The following is a 15,907-nucleotide window of genomic DNA, read 5'->3' as shown; positions in this document are numbered from 1 at the left end:
TTTTAAAAAATGGACTCTGTATTTCAAGAAATCACAAATGAAAGCTACCCAGATCTTTTAGAATCAGAGGGCAAAGTGAAGACAGAAAGAATCCATTGATCATCTCCCAAAAGAAAACCCCAAAACAAAAAGGCCCAATTGTGTACCAGCCTAAATCCAGATCAACACAGGAAGATACTGCATATACCTGGGAACCAAGGGTTACACAAGACCTGGTAGCTTCTAAGATAAACTAAATGAAATCTTAGACTACAATATTTTAAAAGGTAAAAAGATACAGGGTTACAACTAAGAATAACTTTCCTGCAAAGCTGATATAATGGTATAAGCAAACAAATTGACCTTCAAAATAGAGGACTTTAGAATAGAGAATTTTCAAGCACTGCTGATGCAAAGACTAGAGCTGAATAGGTACTTTGAAAAGCAAACAAATCCAGAGAAACCTAAAAAGGAAAATTTATTTAAGCAATTGGAAAAGGTTGTATGATGAAGTAGTGCTAACATTATAACAGTGGGAGAAGAAATGAGTGTGGCCCTTAAGAACTTTAGGGGTGGATTGGCAGTTCCATTCTGAAGAAGGTAAAAGGAATACTCTAGTATAGAAAATTGGAAGACGGGGATAGACCTTGCTAAGTATCATTACTGAGGTGGGAGGGAAGAGAATGGAAGAAGTATAGGGGGCAGCACTTCAGATGAAGCTCACTCTTATCCAAAACAAATGAAAGAGGATTGAATACACAAACAATACAGTATCAAACTCAACAAGTAAACAAGCAGGGAAGGGAGAGGGGTAGTTAAAAGGGAGGATAATATCTAGTAGGGAATAGTCACAAGCAAAACAAACTTCCTGATCCTGAAGAAGGGATTCAAAGGTCAGCAGGAAGAAAAGCAAAGAACTAGAATTGTACTGGGGTCTTTATGAATCAGCGAATAAACACACTGTGGTATATAAATATAATAGAATATTATTGAACTGTATGAAATGACAAAATAGTTTTAGAGAATTCTAGGTAATGTGAATTGATACAGAGTGAAGTGATTAGAACCAGAATATTTATACAAGGACAACAACTTTGTAAAGAAAAACATTTTCTATAAGACTTAAGCACTGATCAAAGCAATTGCCAATCAAGTTTCCAAAGGAAACCTATTATTTACCTCTCCTGATAAAGAGGTAATGGATTCAAGGTGCAAAGGCATACTTTTTTGGACACGGCCATTTTATTCAGATTTGTTTTGTTTGACTATGCTTATTTTTACAAAGTTTCTTCCCTGCCCCCTTCTTTAGGTTTTTAATGGGTAGGGAGGAATTTTTTAAGGGAAAGGAAGAGTTAGCAATAGTGATGCCAAAAAGGAAAGGGCCACTGAAATATTTCTTAAGATGTAGACAACAGAAGGAAGTTCAAAAGGAAGTACAGACAAGGAGTGAATTATAATATACTTTTTAAAAAAGCAAGCAAAACGAAATATTCCATTTCAAATAGACAATTCTTTTTGTATTTTGCTGTGTGCATAGAAAGGCCTTTTGAGAAATGTTTAAATTCAGAAAAAAAGGTAATATTAAAAACTGAATAAGAAAATTGAATAAGAAAAAGCAAAAGGTTAAGGAAAAATGCCAAAATACAAATACAGGATTGGAATGGAAAAAAGTACATATAAAAAAGAAAAAAAATCTGAGGACAATAGCTGACCACAAGTTGAATACAACTTCTTTACAAGACAGTACTATTGGTAGAAACAAACCAGTATAGGTCTGGAATATATTAAAAAGAGGATAGTAATTAGCACTTTTCCCTCTTATTAATAGGACAAGAGATTTATGGTTATTGTACCTTTGCTTTCATGGCATTATCTATAATACTGCTTGTACTGATTCACAGAGTTGTTATTAAAATTAAATGAGATGATATATATGAAGTTTTGTAAAACTGAAAAGCTTTTTGCTAGTTATAAGTATTACTGTTCTGTTACGTAGAACTCTAAGCTACTATTATTTATAATTATTATATACATGACGCATCTCAAGCCAAATCTTTGGTCACAAATACAAACAATCAATTGTGACACTGTTCCTATGGGAAAACAGAAATCTACTTTTACAATATAGTTAGCAGGAATCATTGTGACAAAGAGTGATAGACTGTATGAGAACTTGGGGATAAGCTGTTCTGTTTTTTTTCTTGTAAAACCAGTAAATCATATTTATAAAATACTTGCTTTACAAGCCTGGCATCGATTTCATTATGCACCTCCCCCTTCCCCAAGCACTACAAGCTGAATATAACTACTTTAAAAGTAGTGCCATTGGCAAAGGCAACATAACACAGTGATCCTGGGAGAGGTTGATCTGAACAAAATGGTTCGCTTTATTTGAGAATGACCCCTATCCTAAGGAGGAGTTAAGGAGAGGGAGCATTCTAGGCATGGAGGAGAGTCAGAGAAAACGTTCAGAATCAAGACACGGAGTGTCTTGTTCATAGAACAGCCAGGAGGCCAGTGTCACTGGATCGAACAGTATGTACATGGGACTAAAGTATAAGAAGACTGGAAATGTAGTAGAACCCTGGGTTTTAAAGGACTATGAATGTCAGATGAACATTTAGTATTTGATCCTGGAGGCAACAGGAAGCCCCTGGAGTTGACTGGGGGGCAGGAGAGGGAAGAATATGGGAAGGATTAAGTAAGGGTTTTATTCAGGATTGGGGAGACATGAGCACATTTGTAGGCAGTAGGGAATGAGCCAGTAGACAGAGATTGAAAACAAGTGGTAAGGTGGAAACGGAGTGGGATCCCTTGAGTAGGCAGAGGGGTAACCCTTGGTAAGGAATCATAAAGCAGAGATGGAGGAGAGTGGCAGAAGGCATATATGAAATGAGGAAGAGAGGAGAAGAGGAAGCTTTTTCTATAAAATTTGAGGCAAGGTTCTATGCCAGAGGAATGGGAAAGGGGGAACCATGGAAGGTTTGAGGAATGATGCACAGGTTTGGAATTGCTGCTGAGGAAAGTAGAATAATGAGCTGATAAAGGAGGTATAGAAGGATTACCTAGCAGCAGTGAGGGCCCGTTGAGGTTGTATAACATATTTCTGTAACAGAGTCAATTAGAAGAGCTGCATGATTTTCTCTACCTTCACAGGAGCTTGGACTAGTTTATACTGAAAATCTCTTTCAACTCTAAATCTATGATGCTAAGATGACCTTCTGAAACTCCTAGTTCTGTGATTCTTTATTACACCAAAGTAACAATAATCATCATCATAACAAAAATGGCAGCACAAATTATAAAATTGTTCACTTTTAAACCATTCAGGGAAAATAAGACAAAAGTAGAGCCTTTCCTAGGCACTCACTTATTTGCCAGCACTTTGATCCTCTCCTGGTTTCTCTCATGCTGAACCTGCGCTTCTTCCATATAGATGCGTCGGTCTTCTAAAAGCCCTTCAACCTGGTCTCTGGCAAGCCTGGTCTGCTCTTCGAGCTGAGCTTGCAGGGCTTCCACCTAAGCAAATCAACAAGAGGTCAAATACTCAGCTCTACTCCCCTTCACACCTTCTCACAGGAATAGACGCTAAATATCTTTCTAGGAAAATTTATAATCAGCAGCAACATTCACAAAATAGCAAAAATGTTAAACAGACCTTTCTTTGCATTGTCTTTATTGAGGCCAGACTACACAACAAAATAATCAACTGTATATAATTAATTTAGACTGTATTGTGGGAAAACCCAGTGACTTTTTCCTAATCCCGGGGTTCTAGTATTCCCTTTTGGGCACTGAGACAAGCTAAGAGCCCTCTAGCTAGGCAGGGAACGTAGAGAATCTTTCCTTAGTTTTTTTGGTTGAGGAGAACAGTCACCTTATAACCAAATAATTACACGACTGCCCTCTATGGATCTTGCTGTCAAGTCCAAATGTAGTCATTACTTACAGCTAGAAAATATTACTTAAACAATTGGATTACCTTCATAGGACCAGGATTTCCAATGTAATCAGATAAAGAATCCTGCTTCCATGTAGCATTCAGTTACCAAATGGCCAAAACATCACTGGAAGAAGAGTCACTATTTCAAGGAATTTAAAGACCTATCTATTACATAGTGGATGTGTCATGCACAAAAATTTGGCAGGAACGATATTCCTCTCAGTTTCTATATTCCCTATCCCAATATTGAAGGAATTTCACACTTAATGTTAGCTAAGAATTTAGAGTACCGCAAAGAAGGACTTTATACAGTCAGGAAGCAGGAGTTTTTAAATGTTTAAACTATGTCTGTTATATTTCATCTTACAGTAAACAGCAGAGAACTGTATGTGGTAAGTGGGTGACTAAAATATCACAAGAATTTAATTTTGTGGAAGTCAGAAGCTGTCATTGTTTGCCAACAGATATTTTCTACCTGCAGCATAAGTGTCTGGTTGTCCCTTGGGCATTTCTCAGGACTTTCTTGTGTCTCTTTTATTGCTCTTCCTAAGTTTCTTTTAGTACCTGCAGTAGAAAACAGGTTAGTTGGGAAAATAATTTATTTGGCTTTTCTTCTAGATGGTCAGTTATCCATTTTATTCTAGCAGGGAAAAACAGAGGTGCTCAGTCTGATCTCAGAAAAGAGTCTAATAGAAAAAGAAGAGAAAAGAAAATTTTACAGCAAACACAGTATTTTCCCCCTAAAAGCATAGTAAGGAACTCTGTAGGACTCTTCCTGATTAACAATACCCAATAACAAACACTGCACTGAGTTGCAGAGTACTCCTTCTGAGCTCGATCTATTTTCTTAGTAATTCCTGTTTATCCAGATTGCTTGAGGATATTCACATTAATTAACAATCTGGTGAACAGAGCTGCCATACACATACACACCTATCACATTTGGATTACTAATTTTCAAAAGAAACGTAACGTAATATACAATACTAACCACACTGAACAAAACTGAATCTTTCGTCAATTGCTTACAAAGCTCTTCAGAATCTTAAGAGTGCCACCAGGTCACCATTATTAGTATTATTGTACAGGGGCAGCTAAGTTGCACAGTAGATAGAACACCGGTCTTGGAGTCAGGAGGACCTGAATTCAAATCTGGCCTTAGACACTTGACACTTACTAGCTGTATGACCCTGGGCAAGTCACTTAACCCCAATTGCCTCGCAAAAAAAAAAAAAAAATGAAAAAAATATTATTGTATAGTATTTTTTTAAAAATGTTCATTTAACTGTTTGGATTTCAAAGAAAAAAGTTTGCTCATTGGTACCTGCTCTGGAAACGAACTCCTGTTCATATGGCTGCTTGAAATGAACAGTCTTTTGGGGAACAGTGACCTAAAAGAATCAAAAGGGACATTTTCTTTAAAGAAAACTTTTCACTTTCCAACCTGTACCCCCAAGATCAAACATCATCCCCACAGCACATTCACCAAGTTGCACACAAACGTAAAAGGAACTAAATTAAGCATGAGACTCTATGGGCAAAGCAGAGGAGTTAAGGCCTGCGGTCTGCCCTTCCTTTTATATCAAAGTATGGACCTGATTCACAGTGAACTCAGGCAAGTCATTTGTTCTCTCTGTGGGCCAGGATCTTAATCTTTCTTAATCTTTGAAAGAAGACAGAGTTCTTGCTGGTTCCACATGGCATTCAGTGACCACATGGCCAAAATGTCACTAGAGGATGACTTCCTACTCTAATGAACTTTAAAATCCATCTGATACATAAACTAATGTGCCATAAACAAAAACTTAGCAGCAGAAATAAAGTCTCCTTTCCAAATTCCCTATCCAAATAACAAAGGAATTTTACTCTTAACATTGGCCAAGTAGAGAGTCCCAAAGGAAGAAATAATGTCTATAAACATAAAGAAATCTGTAAAAAACTTAAGTTTAAAAAAAAAAAAACTCAAGACATTATATCCATGTTCTTGAACATATACATTATTATATTTGGAATGCTCTTTTCCTTACAGCCCAGACTATCCAATTTTTACCCTTCATTCAAGGCCCAATTCAAATGCCACCTCTGCCATGAAATTTTCCCTGATCCCCTTAGTTGAGAGTAATCTTTCCTTCTTATGATCTACCCTAACTCTTATTATACTTTCATATTCTATGTTGTATTTTATGTGTGTGTGTGTTAATAGCTCCTAGTTTAATGGACTATAAAACCCATTAAGATAAAGACTATTTTATCCTCTATACTTGAGAAAACAATTTGCATAGTGCCTCACACAAAGTAGTTGTTCAATAAATATTTGTCAAATGAATTATATTAAAACACAGCTATTATAAAAATGAGGATTAAGGGTATTTGTACTGGATTCTCCATCCAGTTCTACCCATGACAGATTTTGGTCACAATTGCTTTGATTGCTCCAAGTTGTTACTATAAACTTGAGTTTCCATACCTCACTAAAAAAAAAAAATCTTATGGACCAGGCTGTCCCAATAATCACTTACTTTGTGTAGAGGCTCCTTGTGAAAATAAGTTACTTCACTAGAAGTTCCCACTAAGGTCAAGAGATGTTGAATTTTTTTTCTGTCTTCTAGCTCCCTATAATCACCAGAGAATATTATCAATAATTGTTCCTACAACATATACCCTTTTCCATTTGATGGGCATTCTCTCTTGCAGAAAGAAACAAAGCCAGCCTGTTTCTACAGGATTGTGAGAAATAATAACTGCTCATGTTTATATTTTGCATTAAAATTCACAAAGAAATTTCTTCACCACAATTAACTAATGAAGAAGGTTGTGCAAGAATTATCATCTTCATCTTTATAATTAGAAAACTGAGGATCAGAAAAGTTGACTTGCCCAGCCACAATGCTAGAAAGCGTTAGAGTTCAGTTATGAACCTAGGTCTCCTGATTCCAAATTTAACGATCTACTATAAACAGTAATACTATATTCCTGTATTTCTTTTTTGGGGGGGGGGGGGGGGGTAGTGGTGGAGGCAATTGTAATTAAGTGACTTGCTCAGGGTCACACAGCTAGTAAGTGTCTGAGGCCAGATTTGAACTCAGGTACTCCTGACTCCAGGGCTGGTGCTCTATCCACTGAACCACCTAGCTGCCCCAACTCCTGTATTTCAAAGAATTAAAAAAAAAAAAGAAATAGAGCCCCTTTCAGCAAAATGAACATTTTTATGAAAATGGAAATAGGTCAGAGCTCTAGTATTATGGCTCTTAGAGCTCATTCCCAAATGGTCACACAAGTACTCTTTTCTTATATCACTTTTGCTCCTCATGTAAAGATATCTCTGGCAGTTTTTGTAGGCTTTATCTAAAGACTATTAGGTTCCTTATTTCTGTGACACTATGAACTGTGAAAATGCCTAGACAAAAGATTTCTAATCTATTTGCTAAGCTGCTGTACTGATCCACAATGTTCTTAAAAACAACTTATGGGGGCAGCTAGGTGGCGCAGTAGATAGAGCACCGGCCCTGAAGTCAGGAGGACCTGAGTTCAAATCTGGCCTCAGACCAAACACTTGACACGTACTAGCTGTGAGACCTTGGGCAAGTCACTTAACCCTGATTGCCTCACTAAAAAAATCAAAAAACAACAAAAAAAACAATTTACGGCATACTACAACTAAAAAGGACTCTTTAATTAAAATAAAAAGCAATATATATATTTTAGCGGTTAAAGGAATAGCAATCAGGCAGTTCTCCATTCATTTTCATATTATATTCATCAGGCCACTAACAAGGCTTAACCTCTAATCTCATAAAAGTTCAGATAACAGCATGAGGTTACAAGGGAAAAACTTAGAAATGTTTCCTCAGCTGTCACTGGAAAGGAAAAGGAATTGGTACATAGACTTTTTTTTCCTCTTAAATCAGTAAAAGCAATGCAATAGACTAGAAAGAATGAAAAAAAAAAATTGTTGGGGCAGCTAGGTGGCGCAGTGGATAGAGCACCAGCCCTGAAATCAGAAGGACCTAAGTTCAAATCTGGCCTCAGACCAAACACTTGATACTTACTAGCTGTGTGACCCTGGGCAAGTCACTTAACCCTAACTGCCCCCCACAAAAATGTTTTTGTCCAGTGTATATTTGAAATCTCCCTCACTGTCAGCTCCCAGCAGAGTGAAAAGTCCATTAGATTAAGAAACAAGAGATTCTGGGTTCCAATCCCTACTTGTGTAACCTTGGGCAATTCATTTAAACTTCCTGGACCTCAGTCCTCAGTTTTCTCATCTATAAAAAGAGGGGGTTGAACTAGATGATTTCTGGGGTCCCTTCTAATTTTGAATTCTAGGGTATCATGAGCCCCTTTTTCTGCTCAGTACTTGATTTTTAATCGGTCATTTTCTGAGTAGAGGCGTAACACATGCTCGCGCTCCTGGAAGAGGTAGATCTGCATGTCACTTAGGGCTTTCTGTAACTCAGCAATCTCTTTCTCCCTCTGCTGGATTTCCAACTCCAGTTTGTGCTATTTAAAAAAAAAAAAAAAGGCAGGTGAAATGATCCAGAGCCTCAGAGAGGATATTTCCTAAATATAACCTTATTCAGTTCATATAGTAACATTCAATACAATTCCAGAGTATAAAAAGCTGCATATTATTTAAGTGTTGTGGGAATGATTTAGGAGACTACAGTAAGTCAATTAGCTACCATGTCACAGAGTACTGAAAGTCAGTTTCCGAAAGAGTGTTTTGAGATGTAGCTGTTATCAATAGAACATTCTAATAGGAATATGGACTTGAATTATTTGTACCAGCTGGTACAAGATATGTGAGGGAACATTTAAATTAAATTTGCTCTACACAAGGGTTATGTGAACAATGTACTAAACATCAGAATCTTACATAAAACCTTTTAACACCATCTCCTCTTGGAGGGGTATGGCCTACAGGAAATATATATCCCAGGATTTGGTATGACTAAGATGTTTTAATACAATATTCTTTATAGCTACCCACTCTGGACACAAGTTGATACTTCCTACAGGCATCCACATTCTAATTATAATTTAAAAAACAAATTTAGTGAGAAAAACTAGAATGAGGACTACATTGCTTTTTCTTACCCAGTCCTTGCATAGGTGGGCATATTTTTCCAGTTTTCTCAATAGTTCTTCATTTTGTTCATCAAACTCAAGTATCTTTTTTTGGTAATATTCCAACAGTTCTTTGGTTGGGCAGACGAAGTTTAGGCACTCAGTAATGGAGGGCAGTGGAGTTGACTCCTCTGAATTTCTAGATCTTGTCCCAGAAGCACCACAGTGTTTAGAAGGGCTCTGGGAGGTTGGTAACCTAAATGAAACCACCACAGAAGTGAAAATTGAAGCCTGTTAATATTTACAGAATTCTTAGAATTTGGTATACTTAGATTCTAATATTTATTTTGAAAGTTATAGAGATTCGATTACACTACACTAGGTAGTATGATTAACTAGTCCAAACAAATCTTGTGTTGAATAATATTTAAATTCTGAATCCCATAACTCCACCTGAGATATCCCTTTTAATTAGTCATTTTTTTAAACACATTTAAAACTTTTCTTTTAAAACAGGCGGGTTTTTTTTTAGATTATTTGTGTTGGCTATGAATCTAAAGTAATATTTTAAGGAGTTGGAAGTAAAATATTGATATCATTAAAAAAAAAGTTATAGAGGACACCTATCACAGACTCCTTCTTTTTCCCTAATTCACACCTCAAAAGCCCTCTTCATGATCCGCTATTCTTTCCTTCTTTGCTTCAGCCTCTGACGAAGCAGTTCTTTTCCTTGCCAAGGTCAATGCCTCCCCTTGTACTCTTGACCCTCTTCTCTTTTCTCCTTGAGCATTTTCTTTATTTTGTTTTCAATCAAGTACAGTGTCTGGCACGTGGTAGGCATTAAACAAAATGAAATCCACTGACTCCAGCCCTGCTGCCTATAGACATGCTCAGGTCTCCCTCAGCAATAAATAACTTTTACTTGAAAGTCCTACCCTCGAGCTATCATTCTTCATCTCTGTTTCCTTGCACTTGCTGTTGTTCAGTCTTTTCAGTCATGTCCAACTCTTTATGACTCCATTTGGGGTTTTCTTGGCAAAGAGACTGCAGTGGTTTGCCATTTCTTTCTCCAGCTCATTTTGCAGATGAGAAAACTGGGGCCAACAAGGTTAAGTGACTTGCCCAGGGTCACACAGCTAGTAATTATCTGAGACTACTTTTGAACTCAGGTTTTCCTGACTTTATTCACTGTGCCACCTACCTGCCCTTTCCTTGCTTAGCCAAGCCCCTAGAAAAGATCATCTATTGCCCATCAACTGAGGAATGGCTAAACAAAGTGTGATATGTGGATGCAATGGAATATTGTTGTGCTGCAAGAAACAACAAATATGATCAATGGAAAGACTTATACAAACTGATGGAGAATGAGGTAAGCAGAACCAAGTAAGTAGTATACAGAATGACTACAATAATGTAAATGGAAAGAATGAAAACCACAAAACAGCTAAAAGTGAATGTTGCAAAATTACAAAGAACAAGAATGGGCCCAAAGAAGAAATACGAGTAGCTCCTCCTTCCCCAACTCCTTTGCTGTAGTGGGAGACCCACAGGTATGGAACACAGCATATTTTTTTTCAGATTTTCTCAAAATGTTGATAGTTTTTTCACTTCTTTTTTCTTTAAAACAAATTTTGTTAGAATATTCCTGTGGTAGGGAAGAGGATGAGGAATAAAAGTGGAAATTTAAGTGCTATTAAAGCAAAAAATCCAAAAAAATCTGTTTAAAAAGTTCATTTACATGCCTCCATTTCCTCACCTCCCACTCTTTTGTCAAACTCTTACATCCTGGATTCCCACTCTAACACCCAATGGAAATTGTTCCTTCCAAGGTTACCAATGATCTCTTATCTGCTAAATTCAACACCCTTTTCTAATTTCTTATTTAACTTGACCTCTCAGCAGCCTTTTACAATGTTGACCACCTCCCTTTCCTCTTCCTGCAGTCTCTCCCCTCCCTTAGCTGACATTGAAATACAGGGATTTTTTCACTTTTGTTTTTGTATTTATTCCCAGGGCCTAGTATAGTATCTTCCATAAAACAGATATGGACACAAAAACTTACTGTAATATTATTGTACTATAAGAAATGAAAATTATGAAGAATTTAAATATGACATGAAAGAATGTAGAACAAAGAAAGCAAAACCAAAAGATCATATATGCTTTCTACAACTATACAATTGATTACAACAATAACAGCAAGAAATCCATGTTAAATACACTGAAAAAGTAAAAAAGAATACAAAAATATGACTGTAAGAACACAGTTCTAATTAATAAAAGATCACAATTAGTAAATAAGTCTCCAAACATGTAAATAATAATTTACAACTCTTTGGAGCGGTTTCATTATTTCTTAAATGTTCTTATGTTCTTATTTATATATTTGAATACCTATGCTGGTTAAGGTAACAAACTAATATACTCTCTAAAAAATACTGTTCAGTTAACAAATGTATACCATTAGCACCTGAATTTTCAAGTTCTAAGAAAAAGATGTTCTAAATGGCAATGGCCTGGAAAGTATTAAGTTTTCAACAAATATGAGACTTTAGCCAAAAACTCTGATCTGAACATTAAAAAGTTTTCCCACCTTATAGCACGTCAAGACATTAAGAGTTTGGCAGATTCATTTGAAACCCAGAGCTTGCCAGTTTAGGATCATAATCTCCTATGTGTAAAGAAGTAGAAGATCATAACTCAAATGGGGGAAGAGGAAGTGATGGTTTCAGATATATTTTTTGTTGTTATCATCCCCTAAAACATTTAGGAATAGGTAGAAGATAGTAAAATAAATATATGAGAGGAACAAACCTTTTAAAATTATTTAAAATGTGAGAATTATCATTTTACATAAAATTTTATATTTTCAAAAGATGTTATTACTTCCAAATAGCCCTAATAACAGCTCCAGAAAACTAGTTAGTATTACAAGTATGGCTGACATTTTGCAAATGTAGGAGCTGTGAATGGAGGCTGAAAGAGGGGGTAAGAATCATATATAACTAGTTTACAGCAAAACCAGGATTAAAATTCCCATTTCTGCAATGAAAAGGTGGTGTGGTGTATCAGAAAAAGCTCTGCATTTGTAGTCAGGAAGCCTGGGTTTAAATCCTGGCTCTGACACTGCTGGAAGACTAGTGATACTTGAAATATTCATCTCAAATGGCTGTTGTGGAGGAAAGTTAATTGTAAAACTTAATCTATACAAATGTGAGTTAATACTACAGAAACGGTTGACAAAGCTAAATCTATAAACAATTTGTATCCCAGTATTACCAAGTATTGGGTAATAGCCAGCAGCAACAATATATTAAGTTTATTTTATTGTGAATTCTACATAAACAGGAATTGAAATAATTAATGTAAGATCCAGAAATTTCAATTTTCTATAGGCAATTCCCACTTGCCCCAACTATACTGTCAAAGTGAAAACTAGGGAAGCCAAAATATGGGAATTAAAAGAGTCATTCTAGGAATTACCACAACTCTTTTTTGAGCTCTCTCTCTCTTTCCCAATATATAAGGTTCCTTCAAATCCACGTTCAAGAAATATATCCCTCTAGCTGCCACAAGAAAGATGTTATTTTGGATAAAGGTTAGAGTAAATGTGACTTATGTCTTAAAGCTTTTAAAATTGGAAGACTTCTTACTTTCTGGAGATAGGGGTAGAAGGTGGAGTATACTGGTACATACTGCTTTCTCCAGCACCTGCCAAAGAAACAAAGTTCAGAGTATGTGAGCATAAAAAAAACTATTTCTATTACCCAGTCATTATTAATAATTTCCCCAGCAGCATTACTGTATCCAACATACCCACCTGTTTCAAAATTCTACCACTATATTGAATTCTCAAGAAATTCTGACTTGCTTTCAAGTTGGCCTCAGAATATGAAGTATTTCCATCAGGAAACTGAATCAAGAGAATTATATTTTTCTCCTTAATACAATCTGGTTAATTAATTTTTTTCTTTCTATTTCTAGCAGGAGAGAAATAAAATGGGTATTAATGACAGTTGAGTAGTGGACTGTGTGCTATGGAGAGCACATTTAAACAATGGATTTTTTGGGTTATTTTGTTTTTTGTCTTCCCTCTCCTAGGAAAAATAAGTAGCAAGGGCTTTGATAGTGGCATCAAAATTGTTCATTATAGATAAAACTCTTCATCTGTTTCAGAGCCAGTAAAATTCTGGCACAATAAGATGTTAATGAAGTTTACGTACAAGAATCTATTCATTTATATCACAATGCTTCAGTTTTGATGAAAATTTTTATCAACAGGCACATCAGGACTCCACCAACCCTCTGTGACCAATTGCTCCAACAGCACTTTATGTGGACCTCTCCTTTTCACTTTACCGTATTTCAATATGTACAATAGTTATGTGTGTACATATTCTATCTCCTCTACTAAAAGGTAAGCTCCTGGAGGGCAGGGCCTGAGTTTTAATTCATTTGTGTGTACTTATTCTATCTCCTCTACTAAAAGGTAAGCTCCTGGAGGGCAGGGCCTGAGTTTTAATTCATTTGTGTGTACTTATTCTATCTCCTCTACTAAAAGGTAAGCTCCAGGAGGGCAGGGCCTGAGTTTTAATTCATTTGTGTGTACATATTCCATCTCCTCTACTAAAAGGCAAGCCCCTAGAGGGCAGGGCCTGAGTTTTATTTCATTTTTTCATTCTCGGAGATTGGCTCTCAGAGACCGCTCACAACATTGCAATGAGCAAGAAATCTGGAACTACTAGAAATCAGGCCCCTGGTCTGCAACGTCCTGTCCTTGCGTTATTTGTCTGATTCGTTCACAAACATCGGGATTCACTGACAATAGCAGAAGGGATGGAGAGGAGGGGACCTGCGAGAACTCCTGCTGACACCCAAATGTCCCTCGCCATTCCTGGGTTGTCTCCTTAGATCCTTCAAATTGTCCTTTTCGCAGTCTGGTGTCGTGACGGGCGCATCACAATCCCTTGACATCTGGGGCCTGGATTCGAATCCTAACTTAATATCTGTGTGATCTGGAACAAGTCGGGTCGCCTCTCTGGACCTCGACTTCCTCATCTGTGAAATGGGGGAGCTGAAACTGATCCTCCCTAAGGTCCCTGGAGGTTCGGAGGAGGCCAACGATCCTCCCTCTGGTCCACCCCTGTCCTCCCTCCCAGGATTCGGGCCCCAAGACGAGCCCTCTGCTCCTCTCACCGGATCTTCCGAATCCAGGCCAACAACGTCTCCCTCACTCTCCGGCTACTGTGGAAGGCTCCGCTCAAAACAAACCACGACTTGTCTGAGTCTGCCGTCCCAACGGAAACACCCAAGTTGAACGAGAGGGAAACATGGCGCCACAGAAACCGACCAATCACCTCGAGGGTTACAAAGCTCTTCGGGTTTCCGACCAATGGAAAAGCAGATTAGGGCGCGGTGACTTTCAGGCACGCCTTTCCTTCACGCCGCACAAGACATTTTACCTCTGTCAGCTTGCTTCCGCAAAGATCGCTGGGAAATGTAGTTCTCTCTTCTCTCTTCTCACGCCTACTCCGGGCCAGGAATTTTTGCCTTCTCCAAACCACTTAGCCTGGGGTAAAGCGGCGGGTTCGCAAAATGTGCTTATCTCAGTTCTAGCTTGCGCCCGGCTAAACTTAACCAAACTACTTTCTCTCCCTAAGCCGCAATACGGGCATCGTTGTTTTTTCTACTCAATTTTTGCAAACATTCTCATTTTTCTCCTATGCACAGCACAACGCATCCATCCATGCCTGTTGAATAAGGAGAGGTTCTCGTCTGTCTCCTTTTAGAAATGAGCCATAAGAGGTCCACCCAACATGCTCAGGAGTTTTCTCCACAAAATTCTCCCTCCTATGCCTCATATTGAGTTAACATACTGCTTTAAAGTTTGCAAAACTCTTCACATCTTGTTTTAGTTTGACAGCTGCACTGGGAGGTAGGTACTATTATTATTCCTATTTTACAGTTTGGGAAATTGAAATAAAGGTTAAGTGATTTGCCTCAGGGACACATAGGCAGTAAGTGTTTGAAACATGATTCACATTCAGGTCTTCCCAACTTCCCAACTCCAAGGCTACTTAAAGTTTGTACACTAGTAACTAAACCATGCTGCCTTTTCCACAAGCGATGGGAGAAGCTTTGGTAGGCACTAGAAGGACTTCACTGATGGGCTCAGCAACAGACCGCTTTCCGGGAACCCTCCTGGCTAAGTACAATGGTACCAATGCCACGTGGCAAATTATTCTTGTAATCACCCATCATGAGATACACAACTATCCCATGAATCTGCGTCACTGCTACTAGGGCTGGCCCGTGGATTGACTGGGCACCATATGGCTTCTGGCAAATTCCAGGATGGATTGTAGTTCCTAGATTTCTGGTTGCTTTCTCTCCAGACTATTTGAGGCTCACAAAGTCAAAGTGTATCCAATATTCCTTCACCTAAAGCAAGATAGAAGAAAGCTTGCATTCATGGGCCATACATGGGAAAGGCCCAAGACCCCGGGCTCCATTTCAGAAGCTTATAGTGTGTGACTTTCGGACCACAACACGGCCAGGGAGTAAAGGCACTGTGCTAAGAGCTTTGCAAAAATGATCTCATTTGATCCTCACAACAATCCTGGGAAGTAGCTGCTATTATTATCCCCATTTTTCAGATGAAGAAACTGAGGCAGACAGGTTAAGTCACTTGCCCAGGATCACACAGATACTAAGTATCTAAGGTAACATTTGAACTGAGGTCTTCTTGTGGCCAACCTAGCTGTTATCCCAGAACACGTACTTTGTTTCCATTCTTTGCTAGTGGGTGTACAGAAGCCAGTTCTGAGAGCCAATTATTAAATTTTCGGTGTGAGCATTTATACCATCAAAATCTACAAATGCTACAAATCAAGACTTGATTAATTATTTATTTTCTAG

General features: G+C 37.8%; 1 protein-coding gene across 1 annotated transcript in view; it reads right to left on the bottom strand.

The window, feature by feature from the left end:
* The window catches only part of CCDC77 (coiled-coil domain containing 77), a 37,284-nt gene extending 23,012 nt beyond the window's left edge, over nt 1-14,272 (bottom strand). The window contains exons 1-8 of the mRNA XM_027857278.1: nt 14,186-14,272; nt 12,643-12,700; nt 9,020-9,245; nt 8,280-8,422; nt 6,442-6,535; nt 5,247-5,313; nt 4,398-4,486; nt 3,350-3,498 (exon numbers count right to left, since the gene is read on the bottom strand). Coding sequence (XP_027713079.1) covers nt 3,350-3,498; nt 4,398-4,486; nt 5,247-5,313; nt 6,442-6,535; nt 8,280-8,422; nt 9,020-9,245; nt 12,643-12,683 — 809 coding nt within the window. The 5' untranslated portion in view covers nt 12,684-12,700; nt 14,186-14,272. The remainder of the gene's footprint in view (nt 1-3,349; nt 3,499-4,397; nt 4,487-5,246; nt 5,314-6,441; nt 6,536-8,279; nt 8,423-9,019; nt 9,246-12,642; nt 12,701-14,185) is intronic.
* Nucleotides 14,273-15,907: the final 1,635 nt, after the last annotated feature.

This window comes from Vombatus ursinus, unplaced genomic scaffold (genome assembly GCF_900497805.2).
Source record: "Vombatus ursinus unplaced genomic scaffold, bare-nosed wombat genome assembly UNPS02012082.1, whole genome shotgun sequence".
Taxonomy (NCBI): domain Eukaryota; kingdom Metazoa; phylum Chordata; class Mammalia; order Diprotodontia; family Vombatidae; genus Vombatus; species Vombatus ursinus.
The sequence above is the reverse complement of the archived record's forward strand: the minus strand, read 5'-3'. Positions and strand labels throughout refer to the sequence as shown.